A 17,320-nucleotide genomic window follows, 5' to 3' on the forward strand; every position below is an offset into this window, starting at 1 on the left:
GCCGATGCTCACAGCGCTGTCGTGCATTTGAAAACACATCATGGCCTTTCAGCTGTCTAAACTTGCTCTGGCGTGTCAGCAACTGGATGAGAAAAGTCTCCAAACTATTAGAGTAACTATATTTATAGGAGAGGTTTTCAACCGATTGTGACCCAGGGACCCCCATTTTGACTAATGGTCCAATTATGCTGAATGTTTAAATATGGATATGCTTATGGACGGAGCTTTCTGTCCGTACTCTGCGTTCATTTCATGCATAATTCTGCACGTTTTCTGAAAGCTTAGATACGGATGAAATGGAGCAGTACCCCCCCCCCCCACACACACACACACACACACACACACACTCACACATTTGAGTCTCTACTGCCCACTATAGCCGATCTATTGCTTAACATGAACATAATATTATTGGGTTTTTTTAACTGTTCGGAAAATAAATTCAAATCAATAAAAAAAATACCAACGTGAAAGACGCATGGAAGTATGTGGGCAGTGACGGTTACACTTATTTTCGTATGAAAATGAAGTATAATTGGGCCTTAAGTAGCTACCTGAGGACCTGAGAAAAGGCGTTGAGATTACATGGAAACTACATTATTGAATGCAATGCCTTCACGGACCACCAGGGGGCCGTGGACCACCAGTGGACAACCCCTGATCTAAAGTAGAGATGAGGGGGTCTGAGAGGGTCTGTGTGATGTATTGTGACTGAAACAGGGTATAGAGCGCATTTGTAGAGCGGCAGGACATCACGTGTGGAGGAGTTTGATTTGACTGATGGAAAGTGGGCGTGTCTGGGATTAGGGACTGGAGTTGACGTTGGTCAATCCTGCCACTTGAATGCTGCGTAGGGCTTGTTCTGCCCCCAACTGGAGTGGGATGGATCCCGCGCGTGTGTGTGTGTGTGTGTGTGTGTGTGTTGTATTACTAGGCTCTGCATGATAGCAACGGCTGAAATGATTTAACCCTCACACAGTCTCCATAGCAACAATGTTGTTACAAAAAAGAAATCCTATATCCACAATATCAATGCTGCAGAAAAAGGGGTCTCAATGAACCATATTAATATCCACTGAGCAAGGCACCCGAAATTAAACACACTCAAGACCAACTGACAGTGTTTGTCAGTAAATGTGTCTTATTAGCAGACATCTAAAATAACTTTGAGATAATTAATTAAATTACAATAAAATACTTACATTATACATATTTTAATGGATTATCACATCATTAGTAATGTCAGTAAAAATGTTGTATCATTAAGTGAAGAATATGAGTGCATCATTTGTATATTACTAGTGGAATATCCCTGTGTGACTGGCCATTCTTTAGTTACTGTAGGCCTCGCTCACAGAGTTGGCATGCAGCCTCTCCTCTCTCTCCCCAGAGGGCTTTCATAATATTTGAGTCTGGGGAGAGACTATGCTGCTCCACTCTGGAGCTCTCCATGGTGCTGAACCTGTGTTGAGGCATTTTGGCCACTAATTTGCAATTCTTTCCCCATTTAATCGGCCCTAATGACCTATAAAATCCGGCTCTGTTAGGTCACCTGTAGGGGTGATCTTTACACTTCCTGAAAGATTCAGCGCGATCACACGTAAAATGACATAGCTGTGGCCCGAAAAGATTTCTGCTCACTCACTCACACAGACACGTCTCACGCAGACACTTCCCATTCGGATTATTGGATGAAATACAGTCATGTTAGACCTGTAGTACCTAAAGTTACCACTCCTTTCACTAACGATACATTATTTGTTGGTCATTAACAAGTACTGTAAATACGTCAGAAATTAATCATGAATGTTAAATTGTTGCACTGGACTGTACTCGTGTTTTACTCATGTGTTACAAATGATTTGCTGGTACATAAAAAAAAACTGTTAAACATTTAGGCAGGTTTAGTAGCCCCTAAAGATAATCTGTTCATTATGCAAAAACGTGTGAAAGGATATGTTTAAGCTTGAACATTTCCTAAGTATTCCCAATCTTTTATGAATGTACTTTAATTCCTTAATTGCTTGTGACTAATTAACAAAAGCGGTTGCAGCCCCTAATCAAAAATTGCAATAAATAACGGTGTGTGTGTAGGTTCAGGATGAAATGCACTCTGCTTTATTTACATGTTGGCCATATCTCATTGATGTCATGCCCGCCATACCCGGGCTGCCAAAGCCGCCCCAGAAGACAGCGAAGCAGGCAAGCAGTCTTTGGAAAGTCGTTGGACTGAAAATGTCAAATATTCACCAAAATTATCCTTTGATATCAGCCAGAGATAACCCGAAAAGATCAACACGATTTTGATTTATAAAAGAGTTTTCTCTCTGAATATGGAGTCATCTCACAGTTACAAAGGCATTTGAAGACCTATTCTATCCTGTTCTTGTCAGCTCTATTCTTTACATTCCTATAAGCAGTGTTATATTCTCTCATTCTATGCAATGCGTTTCAGTTCTCCTCTGTTCTGCAGTATTCTTGATCTTAGAGATTTCATGTAAGCCCTTCCTTGTCCCCAGAGGAGTGTGCACACAGTCATTAGGGGGTCCCGGATCTTCCTCAAGGACACGTTGACAGGGAGCGACTGTGGCTGTCACCGGGGATCCAACCTTTGACCTTCTGCTCTGACCACCAGGACACCCTGCTGTTTATGCGTCCATCCATCTACTCTCTGATATACTGCATTTCTCATTCCAGGCAATGCTTCTGTCTCGACTAAATGACCTACTCTTATGCTGGGCATGTTACGCTTTTCTTCATGTCACACACATAATACCCATCCCCCCTCTCTCTCTTTCTCTCACTCACTCACTCACTCACTCACACACACACACACACACATACACTCTCTCTCTCTCTCTCTCTCTCTCTCTCTCTCTCTAATGCGTTATGGGAAATTAACAAAGGCAGACAGTTTCATGGTGCATCCTGTTGCTGTGTGTGTGTGTGTGTGTGTGTGTGTGTGTGTGTGTGTGTGTGTGTGTGTGTGTGTGTGTGTGTGTGTGTGTGTGTGTGTGTGCGTACATAAGTGTGTGTGCGTGCATGTGTGTTTGTGTTCCCACCCTCGGGGTAACACATGCTACCCTGGTCTGCCCAACATGTTTGTGTGTTTATTTGAGTGATTGTATGTGTGTGTGTGTGTGTGTGTGTGTGTGTGTGTGTGTGTGTGTGTGTGTGTGTGTGTGTGTGTGTGTGTGTGTGTGTGTGTGTTGCCAGGTACTATATACTATGTACATGTACTATATTACATTCTGTGTTACAATAAATTTTCAGTCAGCCTCTCAATGCATTCATCTTCCCAATTGCTCATGCAGCAGCACCACTGCAGTATTTTATTCAATGATGCTGAATTAGAATTATATTGATTATAATTCTGTAAATGAACATTTACACTAGGCCTTGAATCTGGGATTGTACTGATTATAATTCTGTAAATGAACATTTACACTAGGCTTGTATATGAAAACCTAACCTAACTGGAGAGTCTAACATGTAAACATGTATCATGTAAATCCACTGCCGATTTAACGTATATTTAAATCCAACGTAAATTCATATTTATCATCCACAGAACACTTCACCACTCATGTACATATTGTATATATTGACTCGATTTGATTCGATTTGATTGCACTTGCAACTTTGCGATTGTCTTTAGTTATCTTCCTACTTCTTATCTCTGTATATTGATCTGAGCGCTACGCTGCATACAGACACTAAGACAAATTCCTCGTATGTAACTTGCATACTGTGGCAATAAAAGTGATTCTGATTCTGATTCTGATTCTGAGTCGGCTCTCTTTAAACCTATCTGCACGACAAAATTAATCCTTCTAACCATTTGAGAGCACATTGATAGAGGTCGTTCATTACAGTAATGTGACAATTGACATGAACATCATAAAACACAAGCACAAAATGCAAAACAGACGTCTAGATTAGTTTCTCACTGAGGCGTGTGTGTGTGGTGGCAATGAGTGTGTTTCTCCTGCTAAGCCCGCCTCTCCATGTCAACACACTGCAAAATGGCACAAAGTGATGAATTTATAATCCTAATAGGTAGACCCAGAAAGAGAGCTGTATCCATGCGAGCAGCTGCAGTATTACAATGGAGGGGTTATTAGAAATTCACCACAGACAGAGCTTAGGGGGGAGGGAGAGTGGAGGAGAGAGAGAAATGAAAGAAAGTGGGTGAGAGGAGAGGAGAGCAGGGAGAAAGGAGGTGACAGAATGAGAGAAAGTGGGTGAGAGGAGAGGAAAGCAGAGATAAAGGAGGGGACAGAATGAGAGAAAGCCAGCGATTACATGCAAGCTGGGATAGAGGTTAGTAGGGGGGGGAGGCCGGAGGAGAGAGGAATAAGAATAGGACTGTGAGAATGATGGATGATGAGAAAAGGGGGTTGAGGATGGAGCAGTAAAATATGTAATAAAAATAAAAACACACAAGTGTTTCTCTAACGGCTGGTCGTGGTCAACACAAACAAATACATTCTGGACCCAAATACAGGTAACAAATGGATCCTGCTGAATTCCTGGTGCCGGTTAACTGTAGTTCATATAGGCTTTGGTTTTTTCTTAACAGCGTAATGCCGTCACCACAATTGAACAGTAAAGTCTAGAAGAGCTGCACTATTCAATCATTTTATGCACACTCAAGTTAGCAGAGCGGGCTAACTGGAAGCTAGCCCGCTCGGCTGGCAGCAGTCTCTGCTTTCTAACCAACCAGATCCAAAAACAAGGAGGCTTCGTACTAAAATATGAGCAAATCGAACAGATGGAATTAGAAATAAAAGCCTGTCTCTAATATTAGTCTGCTTCCAATAAAGGCCTGGTGCCAGGCCCGGGCCAATATTAGAGGATATATATGGTATATATTAAAAAAAAAACATCTATAAAAATATGAATTTTCACACTCAAACACATACTCACTCAGTGCACTTACATAACAGAAGAGTACCCGGTAGCTAGTAGAACAAAGTGCATGGGATATGGTAAGAACTTGAAAAAGATAGACAGGGGGACAAGCGGCAAAGAGACCAGAGCAAATTGAATGGAAAAAATGCACGGAGCAGAGAACTCCTGAGAGAACAACTGAGAGTGAAATGGCCTCGCATGTACTAAAATATCAAAGGCTTCAAATTCACACAAAAGAATATGAACCGGCACGCACACTCAATCTGATGCCTGGGGTTACAGGAGAGGAGAGGAGAGGAGAGGGGGAGAAAGGAAAGGAGATGAGGAGAGGAAAGGAGAGGAGGAGAGGAAAGGAAAGAAGAAGAGATGAGATGAGATGAGAGGAGAGGAGAGGAGGGGAGAAGAGAGGAGGGGAGAAGAGAGGAGGAGAGGGGAGGAGGAGAGATGAGATGAGAGGAGAGGAGAGGAGGGGAGGGGAGAAGAGAGGAGAGGGGAGGAGGAGAGATGAGAGAAGAGAGGAGAGGAGAGGAGAGGAGAAGAGAAGAGAGGAGAAGATGAGAGGAGAGGAGGGAGAAAGGAAATGAGGATGCAGCAGTAAAATATGGATAAAAAATATGTATATACGCAAAAAATACAGACTGGAGAAGAGGAGAGGAGAGAGAGAGGGATAAAGAAGAGGGGAGGAGAGAGAGAGGGATAAAGAAGAGAGGAGGAGAGAGAGAGAGGGATAAAGAAGAGAGGAGGAGAGAGAGACAGAGGGATAAAGATGGAGAGAGGAGAGAGAGAGAGAGAGAGAGGGATAAAGAAGAGAGGAGAGAGAGATATGGATAAAGAAGAGAGGAGGAGAGAGAGATAGAGGGATAAAGATGGAGAGAGGAGAGAGAGATAGAGATAGAGGGATAAAGATGGAGAGAGGAGAGAGAGAGAGAGGGATAAAGATGGAGAGAGGAGAGGGCAGAGGAGAAAGGCGGTTAATATCAAAGCCTCTGGGTAAACTTATGAATCAGCAGGAATTTCAAACGCTCCTGGCTTATGTTGAGAATGCCCACTTTACCCCCATAGCACTCTCTCTCTCTCTCTCTCTCTCTCTCTCTCTCCCCATCTCTCTCTCCCTCTTTCTCTCTCTCTCTACCTCTCTCTCTCTCTCCCCATCTCTCTCTCTCCCTCTTTCTCTCTCTACCTCTCTCTCTGCCTCTCTCTCCCCGTCTCGCTCTCTCCCTCTTTCTCTGCCTCTCTCTACCTCTCTCTCTGCCTCTCTCTCTCTCTCTCTCTCCAGCCCTCTCCCTGCTCTCTCAGTAAGTTGAAAGCATTTATCTGATCAAGAGGCTGACTTTGCGACAGGCACGTTTGCCTTCCTGAGAAACCCGCTATAAGCCACAGGATTAAACGTGTGTTAGAGAGTCTGCACTGCGCTAATATTCACCGGATGTGCTCGTCTGCCTGCGTCTGTGTGTGTGTGTGTGTGTGTGTGTGTGTGTGTGTTTGCTGCCTTTCCAATGGATAACTGATAGCAGAGAATAATTATAGAAATATTCAGTCAATAACTAATACAGGTAAATGATTACCAGTGACAGTAATGGACAATATCAATTGATAACTGATAACCAGAAATAGATTTCAAGACTGTACCAATCAATACATGATATCAAGTGATGGATGGCAGCCTGTTTTAGAGGATCATTTGTAGCTGAAGCGTGCTATATTATGGCCTGTCCAAGTTAACATTGGTGACCAGCAATAAATCATGACAATTACCAATGGATGACTGATAGTGTGGCTGTCAATAACAGAAATATGTGGTTCATTTTTATTTAATTGATCTATATCTGAAGCACAAATCACTAGATTTCCATGGCTCATCAATATAAATGACAATAGCTATATTTAGACATGTGGTTTACAGGCTTACATTAAACTCGTCTTCAGTAAAACTATAGTTTTCCAATGACCAGCAATTGATTGGTTGACCGTCTAATTGATATTTCAGTGCTAGATTATAGATGTGATAGATTATTCTGGCAGTTTGCCTTTAACACAAATGCTGGTGAAAAGAAACCCAACCTACTCCCAAGGCTGTACGCAGCTGTGCTGGAAGATCTGACAAATTGAATGTAACCTAGAAGTGATGAAGGTCTATTGCAGAGGGAGATGAGATGAGATGAGAGGAGAGGAGAGAGAGAGAGAGAGCGAGAGAGAGAGAGTGTGTGTGTGTGTGTGTGTGTGTGTGTGTGTGCGTGTGTGTGTGTGTGTGTGTGTGTGTGTGTGTGTGTGTGTGTGTGTGTCTGTGTATGCACACACACGTGTGAGTTTTTATGTTTGGTGAGCAAGTTAAATGCACTAATCTGACAGATGAAATGAGGGGAGCAGAGAGGAGATGAGAGCAGAGAAGTGCTGAGTAGAGGAGAGACGAGCCGAGCGGAGGAGAAAGGAGTCGGGGAGGTGTCGCGTCCCTGCACAGCGGGAGGGATGGGGGGGGGGGGGGCAGGAGGAGGGAGGAGATAGGAGAGGTGGTGTGTCCCTGCACAGCGGGGGGGTTGGGGGGGGAGTAGACCAGATGAGGAGAGCAGAGGAGAAAAGAACAGCAGAGGAGAAGTAACACAACTTCTCAACGTCCAACTTAGAGGGGAATGATTTGAGCACTGTGCTTTTTAATAGTCATTTTCTTCCAAGGCATTCGAATACGCTTACACATAGGATTGTACAATATCCTGTCAGAGAGAGATAGAGAACCCCCTGTCTCTGAACCTTTACCCCGCCTTTCCTCTGGTGAAGCCCTCTCTCTCCATGAAGGTCTGTCTTCTCTTTTTTACACAAAGACCTCCGTCTTCAATTAAAAGACAGCAGCTGATACATGACAAAGGATGTCACCGCCTTGTAAAGGGCACTGTATCTCTGTCCCCCTCAAGTGTCTCCGGCAGGTCGGGAAATTAACTTTTTTATCCACTTGCCACAGCGTTGGCTGAATCCATTATCAGCCCATTTCATTACTTTACTGACTAGATTGTTTTTCAGAATAGGATTGGAGGTCCAAACAATGATTGGTTAGCCGCCAACGGCTGCTAGAGTCGTCTTAATTGAGCAGCCAGAGGCCAAACTGTAACAGCATTTGGCTGGCGGCTGCTTTTTAATTTTGCAGCCTGATCTTAAAGCTCTGCTCCCCAAAATGTCAGCATGGATCAACGATACATGTAATTACACGTTTATTCACCTTTTCTCTTCTGTGTCGACCACGGCCGTAAGGGGACATTTAGACCAAAAGCGTTTTTGGAGCTGCCAGCGTCTTTCTGCAATTCATTCTCTATGTAAGGAAGGACGCGCTAGACGTGCTCCTCTTTTAATGAACGCACCTGGTGTTTGAGCGCTGGTGGCGTCTGTTGTTTTTGGAGGAGCGCTGTGGGCGTTTTAAAGCTGAAAAAAGTGGAACATTAGAGCAAAAGCGCCCTGCTCTTCTTTTTCACTCCACCTACCTTTTCTGCTCCCGAGGGATTTTCAACCTCCGCTGTTGCCAGAATTGGCAATAATCTGCCTTTCGTGTTGACAGTGAACAACATCAAACAGACAAAACTAGCTGGCTACCGTCCTTGTGGTCGTTGTGTTCTGATCTGTACTGCACGCGACTACAAAAAAAACGCTCCGTGCACTGTGATTTGTGCACAATGGAAGCGCTCTCTACATGATTTTCATAGCGTTCTGACTGAAAAAAAACGCTTTTGGTATGAATGTCCCCTAAGAGGTTCACAATTGGGGGCCCGGGTGCAATAATTACCATGCCCCCCCCCCCCAAACTAACCCACTGCACCAAGTCAGCAGCCCTTTTCACATCCCTAATGAGTCAGTACGGGTATGAAGTGAATAGAGAGGCAAAGTGACCGCCTACTTCCTGCTTCAGCACTGTATCAGAGATTTTTATCCACCATTTATTTTCCCATAGACATTTCGTAAAATGCTTATAAAAATAGTTTTTACTTTGTCAAACCAAACGGTTCAGTTATATTTAGATTCGGGAGAGACCATAGAACATTTCACTCAGACCAAAACTTAAAAAAACTACATTGAAAAAATATTTTCTTTAGATCCACAATTTGTTTTACGTTTTGTCAGAGTGAAATGTTGTATGGTCTCTCCCGACTCTAAATACATCTGAACCGTTTGGTTTGAACAAGTACAACTATTTTTATAAGCATTTTACGAAACGTCTATGGGAAAATAAATTGTGGATGAAAATCTCTGGTACAGTGCTGAAGCAGGAAGTAGGCGGTCACTTTGCCTCTCTATGATGTGGCACACATTTATTACAACATAAAAAATCCTACATGTGGGAAAAACCTGTATCGCATGGACAGACAAGGTATAAAAGTCACATGTCACCGAGCTAATAATAGAGCCAGACAGCAAACATGAACTTGACTGTTATTTTTTGTGATCACGCGGTATCACATCAGATTATCATCGGGTATCACATCAGATTGTCACAGGGGATCACATCAGATTGTCACAGAGGATCACATCAGATTATCACGTGGGATCACATCAGATTATCATGCGGTATCAAATCAGATTATCACGTGGGATCACATCAGATTATCACGTGGGATCACATCAGATTATCACGCGGTATCACATCAGATTATCATCGGGTATCACATCAGATTGTCACAGGGGATCACATCAGATTGTCACAGAGGATCACATCAGATTATCACGTGGGATCACATCAGATTATCATGCGGTATCAAATCAGATTATCACGTGGGATCACATCAGATTATCACGTGGGATCACATCAGATTATCACGCGGTATCACATCAGATTATCACGTGGGATCACATCAGATTATCACGTGGGATCACATCAGATTATCACAGGGGATCACATCAGATTATCACGTGGGATCACATCAGATTATCACACGGTATCACATCAGATTATCACGGGGTATCACATCAGATTATCACGTGGTATCACATCAGATTATCACATGGGATCACATCAGATTATCACGTGGGATCACATCAGATTATCACGTGGGATCACATCAGATTATCACGTGGGATCACATCAGATTATCACGTGGTATCACATCAGATTATCACGTGGGATCACATCAGATTATCACACGGTATCACATCAGATTATCACGCGGTATCACATCAGATTATCACGTGGGATCACATCAGATTATCATGTGGGATCACATCAGATTATCACGTGGGATCACATCAGATTATCACGTGGTATCACATCAGATTATCACAGGGGATCACATCAGATTATCACATGGTATCACATCAGATTATCACAGGGGATCACATCAGATTATCACAGGGGATCACATCAGATTATCACGTGGGATCACATCAGATTATCACACGGTATCACATCAGATTATCACGTGGGATCACATCAGATTATCACATGGTATCACATCAGATTATCACACGGTATCACATCAGATTATCACGTGGGATCACATCAGATTATCACAGGGGATCACATCAGATTATCACAGGGGATCACATCAGATTATCATGCTGTATCACATCAGATTATCACGTGGTATCATTATCACGTGGTATCACATCATATTATCACGTGGTATCAGATCATATTATCACACGGTATCACATCAGATTATCACACGGTATCACATCAAATGATCACGCGGTATCACATTAGATTTGGAGCCTCGCCATCTAGTGTATCTTCTCTGCATGCTGTGGTGCACATTTCACAGGAAAACATAATAGAATACACTATTGCATGGTCATATCTACATGACCACAGAAACTGATGCAAGTTTTAAATGCAACACATTGTAGGATGATGATCTATCTGGTTTTGAATGATCACTTGCCCTTTGAACTTTGTGTCTGCTATTGAACGACTACAAAAGTAAACAATAACAGATGTTTAGGTTTGTTTATTTATAGGCTATTTAATTTATTTGGGCTCAATATGTCATTAAATTCTTTCATAATCATCACTGTTAATTATTGTGAGTCTCCAGAAATACAGATGCAGCAATCTTCCATTTGTGCACAACTTATACCAAGTCTACCTCTTAATAAACAGTATTTATTATATATCATTAGTTTCTCTAAAGCAATGCTGTTACAAAGTTCAGGCCTTCAGGCTGGGAGCACCAACTGAAGACTGCTGCCGATGTGATGAATCATTTTATTTCATTTATTTTACTTTATTTCTATCTCATTTCTATTTGAATCGATGCTTTGGCAACATGTGCACACGTACGTCATGCCAATAAAGCTCCTCGAATTGGAATCAAATCACATCTCGCCGAGGGCAGCTTGCCCTGCACACACCACAGGCCAGATTCTAATCGGTGCTGCTGCAATTACGCCCTGGCCTTCATGGTTCAGGTCACCTGAGCTCCTCGGCTATATAACCTTTGCACCTCATGTCACGCTGAGGGCCTGGCAGTTAGGACAGCAGGTGGAGAGGAGATGCTACAGCAGCCACAGAGCTATAGGAGTTGCTATACTGTAGCATCCTCTTCCAAAATGTCTGTCTGGCTGCTCCTCCCCGACGAGAAGTGGATCTGACGGATTGTTTATGAATTGCTCTAACTTGGGGCAGTTTTACCACCTCCCTCTATTGCTCCCATCTTTTGGTTTGTTTGTTTCGTCTGGCACCACTTTTACGAGGCACCTTGGCTCAACCGCTCTTTTCCAAAGGTGTTTTTTTCACGACTGTGCCAAGTCATCAGAAGAGAAAACGGTCTGATTCCATCTTACAGTTTTAGTAAAGAATCCTGCTCGCTTGTGAATGATGTGAAGAGGCAATCCGTTCTCACTCCGAGCGCGTAGCATATTGACGCTTTGTCCCGTCCCTTGTGCGTCACTTGTTACTAACATGGTACCCTTGAGCGACACATGAAACGACTTGGGCTTTCCGACTAAACTCAATGCAAACCCATGGAAGTAATCTTTGACGCTTATGGCAACTGCTCCGCCATTAGCCTAACTGCTCCCCCATTAGCCTAACTGCTCCCCCATTAGTCAACTGCTCCCCCATTAGCGTCTGGAGGAGCTAACCTCTCCCAGACCCTAACCCTAAACCTAACCTCTCCCACCCCCCATGCCTAAACCTAACCTCCCCCAGACCCTAAGCCTAACCTCTCCCACCCCCATGCCTAAACCTAACCTCCCCCAGATCCTAAACCTAACCTCTCCCACCCCCCACGCCTAAACCTAACCTCCCCCCAGACGCTAATGGGGGAGCAGTTGACTAATGGGGGAGCAGTTAGGCTAATGGGGGAGCAGTTGCCATAAGCGTCAAAGATGACTTCTATGGGTTTGCATTGAGTTTAGTCGGAAAGCCCAAGTCGTTTCATGGGTCGCTCAAGGGTACCATGTTAGTAACAAGTGGCGCATAAGGGATGGGACAAAGCGTCAATATGCTACGTGCTCGGAGTGAGAACGTGTTGGAAGAGGTGACCTCAAGTGTTGTACATCTAAATCTACATCTAAATTACATTTTATTCAATAAAATATTGCAAGACAGTTCGTAATTGTTCAATGATGTTCATCATGTCTTCATTTTTACATAGACGTTTTTGTTTTCTTGTGTTCAGACATAGGTTTATAGATGTTATTTATTTACCTTGACAGTTTCGACGAGCAGCTCAGCTGGGCACACCGCCAGTTGCTGAAAAGCAACTGGTTGACACGTCATACCCAGCTGTCAGTGCGACTGCTTCTGAAGAAGACGAGAGTTGACTCGTCGAAACTGTCAAGGTAAATAAATAACATCTATAAACCTATGTCTGAACACAAGAAAACAAAAACGTCTACAGTTCGTAATTGTCCGACAAAAATCCACGCCCATGGTGTGTACTGTAGCTTGAGAGATTGTGAACTATAGTTAAGAACGACACTCGTCAGTAAGTCACATCTGAATAGAAAATGCATTTTGTATTCAGAGGACCAATGATGATCGCCGACCATTGCCGGCACCTGGACCCCCTCCACGCTGGGAACTAGATGGCAGTGGGGTCTACTCTGCTTTTAACCTTTTATTTGCTTGCTTGCTTCATCAACTTACAAATCGATATATATATATATATATATATATATATATATATATATATATATATATATATATATATATCTGCGATTGTCAATTTATGAATTTGAATCTCAAATCTCAATTGAGTCAAAACTATGTTCAGCCAGCCGCACACATACTGCACCTAAAGAGTTATCACATAACTCCATCAGATTCCACGAGGTCCTTCCCCAGCAGCCGTGACATCGGTGCTTTGATCTGTGCCCCAAAGACTTTCAAATTAGATCTTTTGTGTCTGTGGAAATTCCACCTTTTCACGGCTTTGTTCAGTCGACAGCCTGCAAATCACAATGTGCAGACTGTCTGTCACACTAAAGCAGAGAAAACCTCAGGAACGCGTTACAAGGCTGCAGATTAAGACAGATTGAAAAATACAATCCTGCGGTCTGAAATGGTGTGAAGACAACTGTGCAGACGTTTCCTTCCTTGATGTTTTATAAATGAGTCTAGAAATAACAAGTATTTATGCTCAGTCAGCCTACACATGTCTCACTAGGCTGGAGGATCATGCAGATTTTGCTATGACAAGTACAAATTGTTCTCGATATCTTTCCCAGCCGCGAGCTGTTCACGGGCTTTTCTGTGCCTTTTCCTCCAAGTCTTGATCTCAGTCTCCCCCTTTCTGCTCACAAAAGTCTTTACACATTATATACACTATACCTACATTTATTACATAATATTATTATATACACTATACCTACATTTATTACATAATATTATTATATACACTAACTACATTATACTAACTACATTTGACTCAGTCTGATGATGGAATCAACCTGCGGACATGATCAGAAGCCAAATGGCGTATTGTATGTACCAACATTTTTGCATTATCAGTGTCTCTCTGTCTGTCTCCAACTTTGTCTTTCTCTGTCTCTCTTCATATTTCTCTCCCTTGTCTCCCTCCTTCAATCTCTCTCCCTCTCTCCTCTCCTCTCCTCTCCTCTCCTCTCCTCTCCTCTCCTCTCCTCTCCTCTCCTCTCCTCTCCTCTCCTCTCCTCTCCTCTCCTCTCCTCCTCACCTCTCCTCTGCTCTCCTCCTCTCCTCTCCTCTGCTCTCCTCCTCTGCTCTCCTCCTCTCCTCTCCTCCTCACCTCTCCTCTGCTCTCCTCCTCTCCTCTCCTCCTCTCCTCTGCTCTCCTCCTCTGCTCTCCTCTCCTCTCCTCTCCTCTGCTCTCCTCTCCTCCTCTGCTCTCCTCTCCTCCTCTGCTCTCCTCTGCTCTCCTCTCCTCCTCTGCTCTCCTCTCCTCCTCTGCTCTCCTCTGCTCTCCTCTCCTCCTCACCTCTCCTCTGCTCTCCTCCTCTCCTCTCCTCTCCTCCTCTCCTCTGCGCTCCTCCTCTGCTCTCCTCTCCTCTCCTCTCCTCTCCTCTGCTCTCCTCTCCTCCTCTGCTCTCCTCTGCTCTCCTCTGCTCTCCTCTCCTCCTCTGCTCTCCTCTGCTCTCCTCTCCTCCTCTGCTCTCCTCTCCTCCTCTGCTCTCCTCTGCTCTCCTCTCCTCCTCTGCTCTCCTCTGCTCTCCTCTCCTCCTCTGCTCTCCTCTGCTCTCCTCTCCTCTCCTCCTCTCCTCATCCCCTCATTCTCGATATGGTGGTCAACGATCAGTTAGTTCCGATTCCGATCCCACTGAAGCCTCACCTGACGCAGCAAACGGGTGTGTTTGCATGAGTGTGTACGTGTGTGTGTGTGTGTGTGTACGTGTGTGTGTGTACGTGTGTGTGTGTGTGTGTGTGTGTGTGTGTGTGTGTGTGTGTGTGTGTCTACAGCATCGTGACACACAGGAAGGGACACTGAAACCAGCTAAACAGAACGAGAAAGGGAGGAAAATACAGGCAAAGTGGGAGGATGAGTGAGTGCCAGTGTGAATATTTTAACATTATATTTCACTGAAGAAAGAGAAGAGGAAGGGAGAGAGAGGGAGAGGGAGAGAGAGGGGGAGAGAGAGAGAGAGAGAGAGAGAGAGAAAGGGAGAGAGAGAGAGAGAGAGAGAGAGAGAGAGAGAGAGAGAGAGAGAGAGAGACGAGACATTGCTGTTGTATAACATATATTCTCTTACACAGAAAATGAATAAATGTGAACATTTGGCAATAAAATGCTGTGTAGGGCTGGGGCCTCATCACTATGAACAGCTCACTTTCACACACACGCACACACACACACACACACTCCTGCACACACTCCTGTAGGCTATAAGCAGCTCACGTTCGCTGCCACAGCCCAAGAGCTACCGCAAGAATATTTATTGGCTACCAGCTCAATGGCTGTATTGAAGAGAAGGATGGAGAGAGAGGGAGAGGAGAGAGAGGAGAGGGAGAAAAGAGGGAGAGAGGGAGAGAGAGGAGAGAGAGAGGGAGAGGGGAGAAAGAATGAGAGAGAGGGGGCAGAGAGTGAGAAAGGAGAGAGAAAGAGAGGGGAGAGGAGAGGAGAGAGGAGAGGGAGGAGGGGGAGAGGAGAGACGAAGAGAGAGAGAGAGGGGAGAGAGAGCAAGAAAGAGAGGGGAGAGAGAAAGAGAGAGAGGAGAGAGTGAGAAAGAAAGAGGGGAGAGAGGATAGGAAGAAGGGAGAGGAGAAAATGAGGAAAGGGGTTTCTGCTGGTTGGATCCTTCTCTTTCCCCTAATCCTCCCAGTGAGCCTATCCCTATTCCTCCGCTTTTTCACACACACACACACACACACACACACACACACACACACACACACACACACACACACACACACACACACACACACACACACACACACACACACACACACACACACACACACACACACACACACACACACACCTCACAGACATCCTCAGACACACAAGCACATGCAGGCAGACATCCTCCCCCCTCTCCCCCCCACCCCACCCACACACGCATGCACGCACGCACGCGCACACATACACCACCGAAAGAAACCTTCCTTATGACTGCAGCAGAAAACATTCAGCACCCGAACATAATATGAGTTTGTGCGCGCGTGCATGCACGCACGCACGCGCGTGCCCGTGTCAGTATGTGTGTGTGTGTGTGCGCGCGTGTCGCATCCCCTTACCTTGCGCGCGCGTGGAGAGCGAGCAGAGCAGGAGCGTCCAGAGAAAACAGCGCAGCATCCGCGTCGCCCCGCCGCCCGTCATCCTCTCCTGCGTCCCGCTCATCCTCCTCTCCGCCGGCCTCCTACTCTTCATCATCCCCCTCTGCTCCGACACAGAGGGGCAGTGCGCGAAACAGCGCTCCGTGCAGCCGCTATTAGGATTATTAATAGTGTCAGTACATCTTCCACCCGAGCCCCCTAAGCTCTCACCGGGCCGCATGCTGCTTCACATCCAGACAGACCCAACGGAACGGAGAGAGAGAGAGAGGGAGAGAAAGAGAGAGAGAGAGAGAGAGAGAGAGGGAGAGAGAGAGAGAGAGGCGCCGTGCGGTTTCCTCGCCTCCTCCTTCTAACATAGACTAGATTAAATCCTTCATATCCGATAAATTAATTCAGTCAACATCCAGAGAGAGGGAAAGAGAGAGAGGGGAGAGAGACAGAGAGAGAGAGAGAGTACGGGCACACAGGTTGTCTCTTGTCTTCAAATCCACTCTCCAGCAGCGTTTTTTTTAATGCTTGTCGTCAATATCACTCTATTCCGTCCCATAAAGAGAGAGAGACCTGGAGAGAGAGGGGGTGAGAGAGAGCTTCAGATCCATACTTCTTGCTCCGGGCAGCATCCCCCTTTCATTCTGAAATATCCCTCCTTTTCTCCTCGTTTGCCTCTCCTCTGCTCCTGTCGTTCAGTGTGATGCTCCTCTCCTCTGCCCAGGATCCCGTGTGTTGTAAAAAAAAGAGATCTCCTCTCTCTGCTCTGTGTGTGTTCCTCTGGCTCCTCTCTGGCTCTCAGTCCGCTCCTGCTCTCCTGCGCGGAGGGAGCTTTGCTGGTGTCTGTCCAAACCTCTTCTCCTCCTCTCCTCCTCCTCCTGCTCCTTGCCTCTTCTCCTGTCACAAACAGCGAGGAGAATGGAGCATCTTCTCCCCTCCCTGGTCCTCAATCTTCTCTATAAAGACCAAAAAAAATAAAATAAAAATGACTCACTCTTTTATCTATCTTTTATTTTATCAGTCTTTTTCCCCCTTATAGCAAACAAACCAGAAACAGTGCTTGTCCGATTTTGTCTGTTTCTTCCAGGTGGTCAAACGAGGAAAGAAAAGCATGTAACAATCCCTCTTGTTGTCAGAAGGCAGAGGCGAGATGTCTCAGCAGCATCCTCCGCTTGGTATGCGCTCAGGTCTGTTCTCCCGGTGCAGCGAGCGGGTGGTGCGTCTCTTCCTTCTCCCTGCCGGTACATGCAG

General features: G+C 45.0%; 1 protein-coding gene across 1 annotated transcript in view; it reads right to left on the reverse strand.

Annotated features, from left to right (window-relative positions):
* LOC310784937 (CUB and sushi domain-containing protein 3-like) overlaps positions 1-16,301 on the reverse strand; it is a gene marked incomplete at both ends in the record, with an annotated part of 585,231 nt that extends 568,930 nt beyond the window's left edge. The window contains one exon of the mRNA XM_083645959.1: positions 16,043-16,301. Within this exon, the coding sequence (XP_083502085.1) occupies positions 16,043-16,301 (259 nt within the window). The remainder of the gene's footprint in view (positions 1-16,042) is intronic.
* Between the last annotated feature and the right edge of the window lie 1,019 nt (positions 16,302-17,320).

This window comes from Poromitra crassiceps (genome assembly GCF_964638095.1).
Source record: "Poromitra crassiceps genome assembly, chromosome: 11".
Lineage (NCBI taxonomy): Eukaryota > Metazoa > Chordata > Actinopteri > Beryciformes > Melamphaidae > Poromitra > Poromitra crassiceps.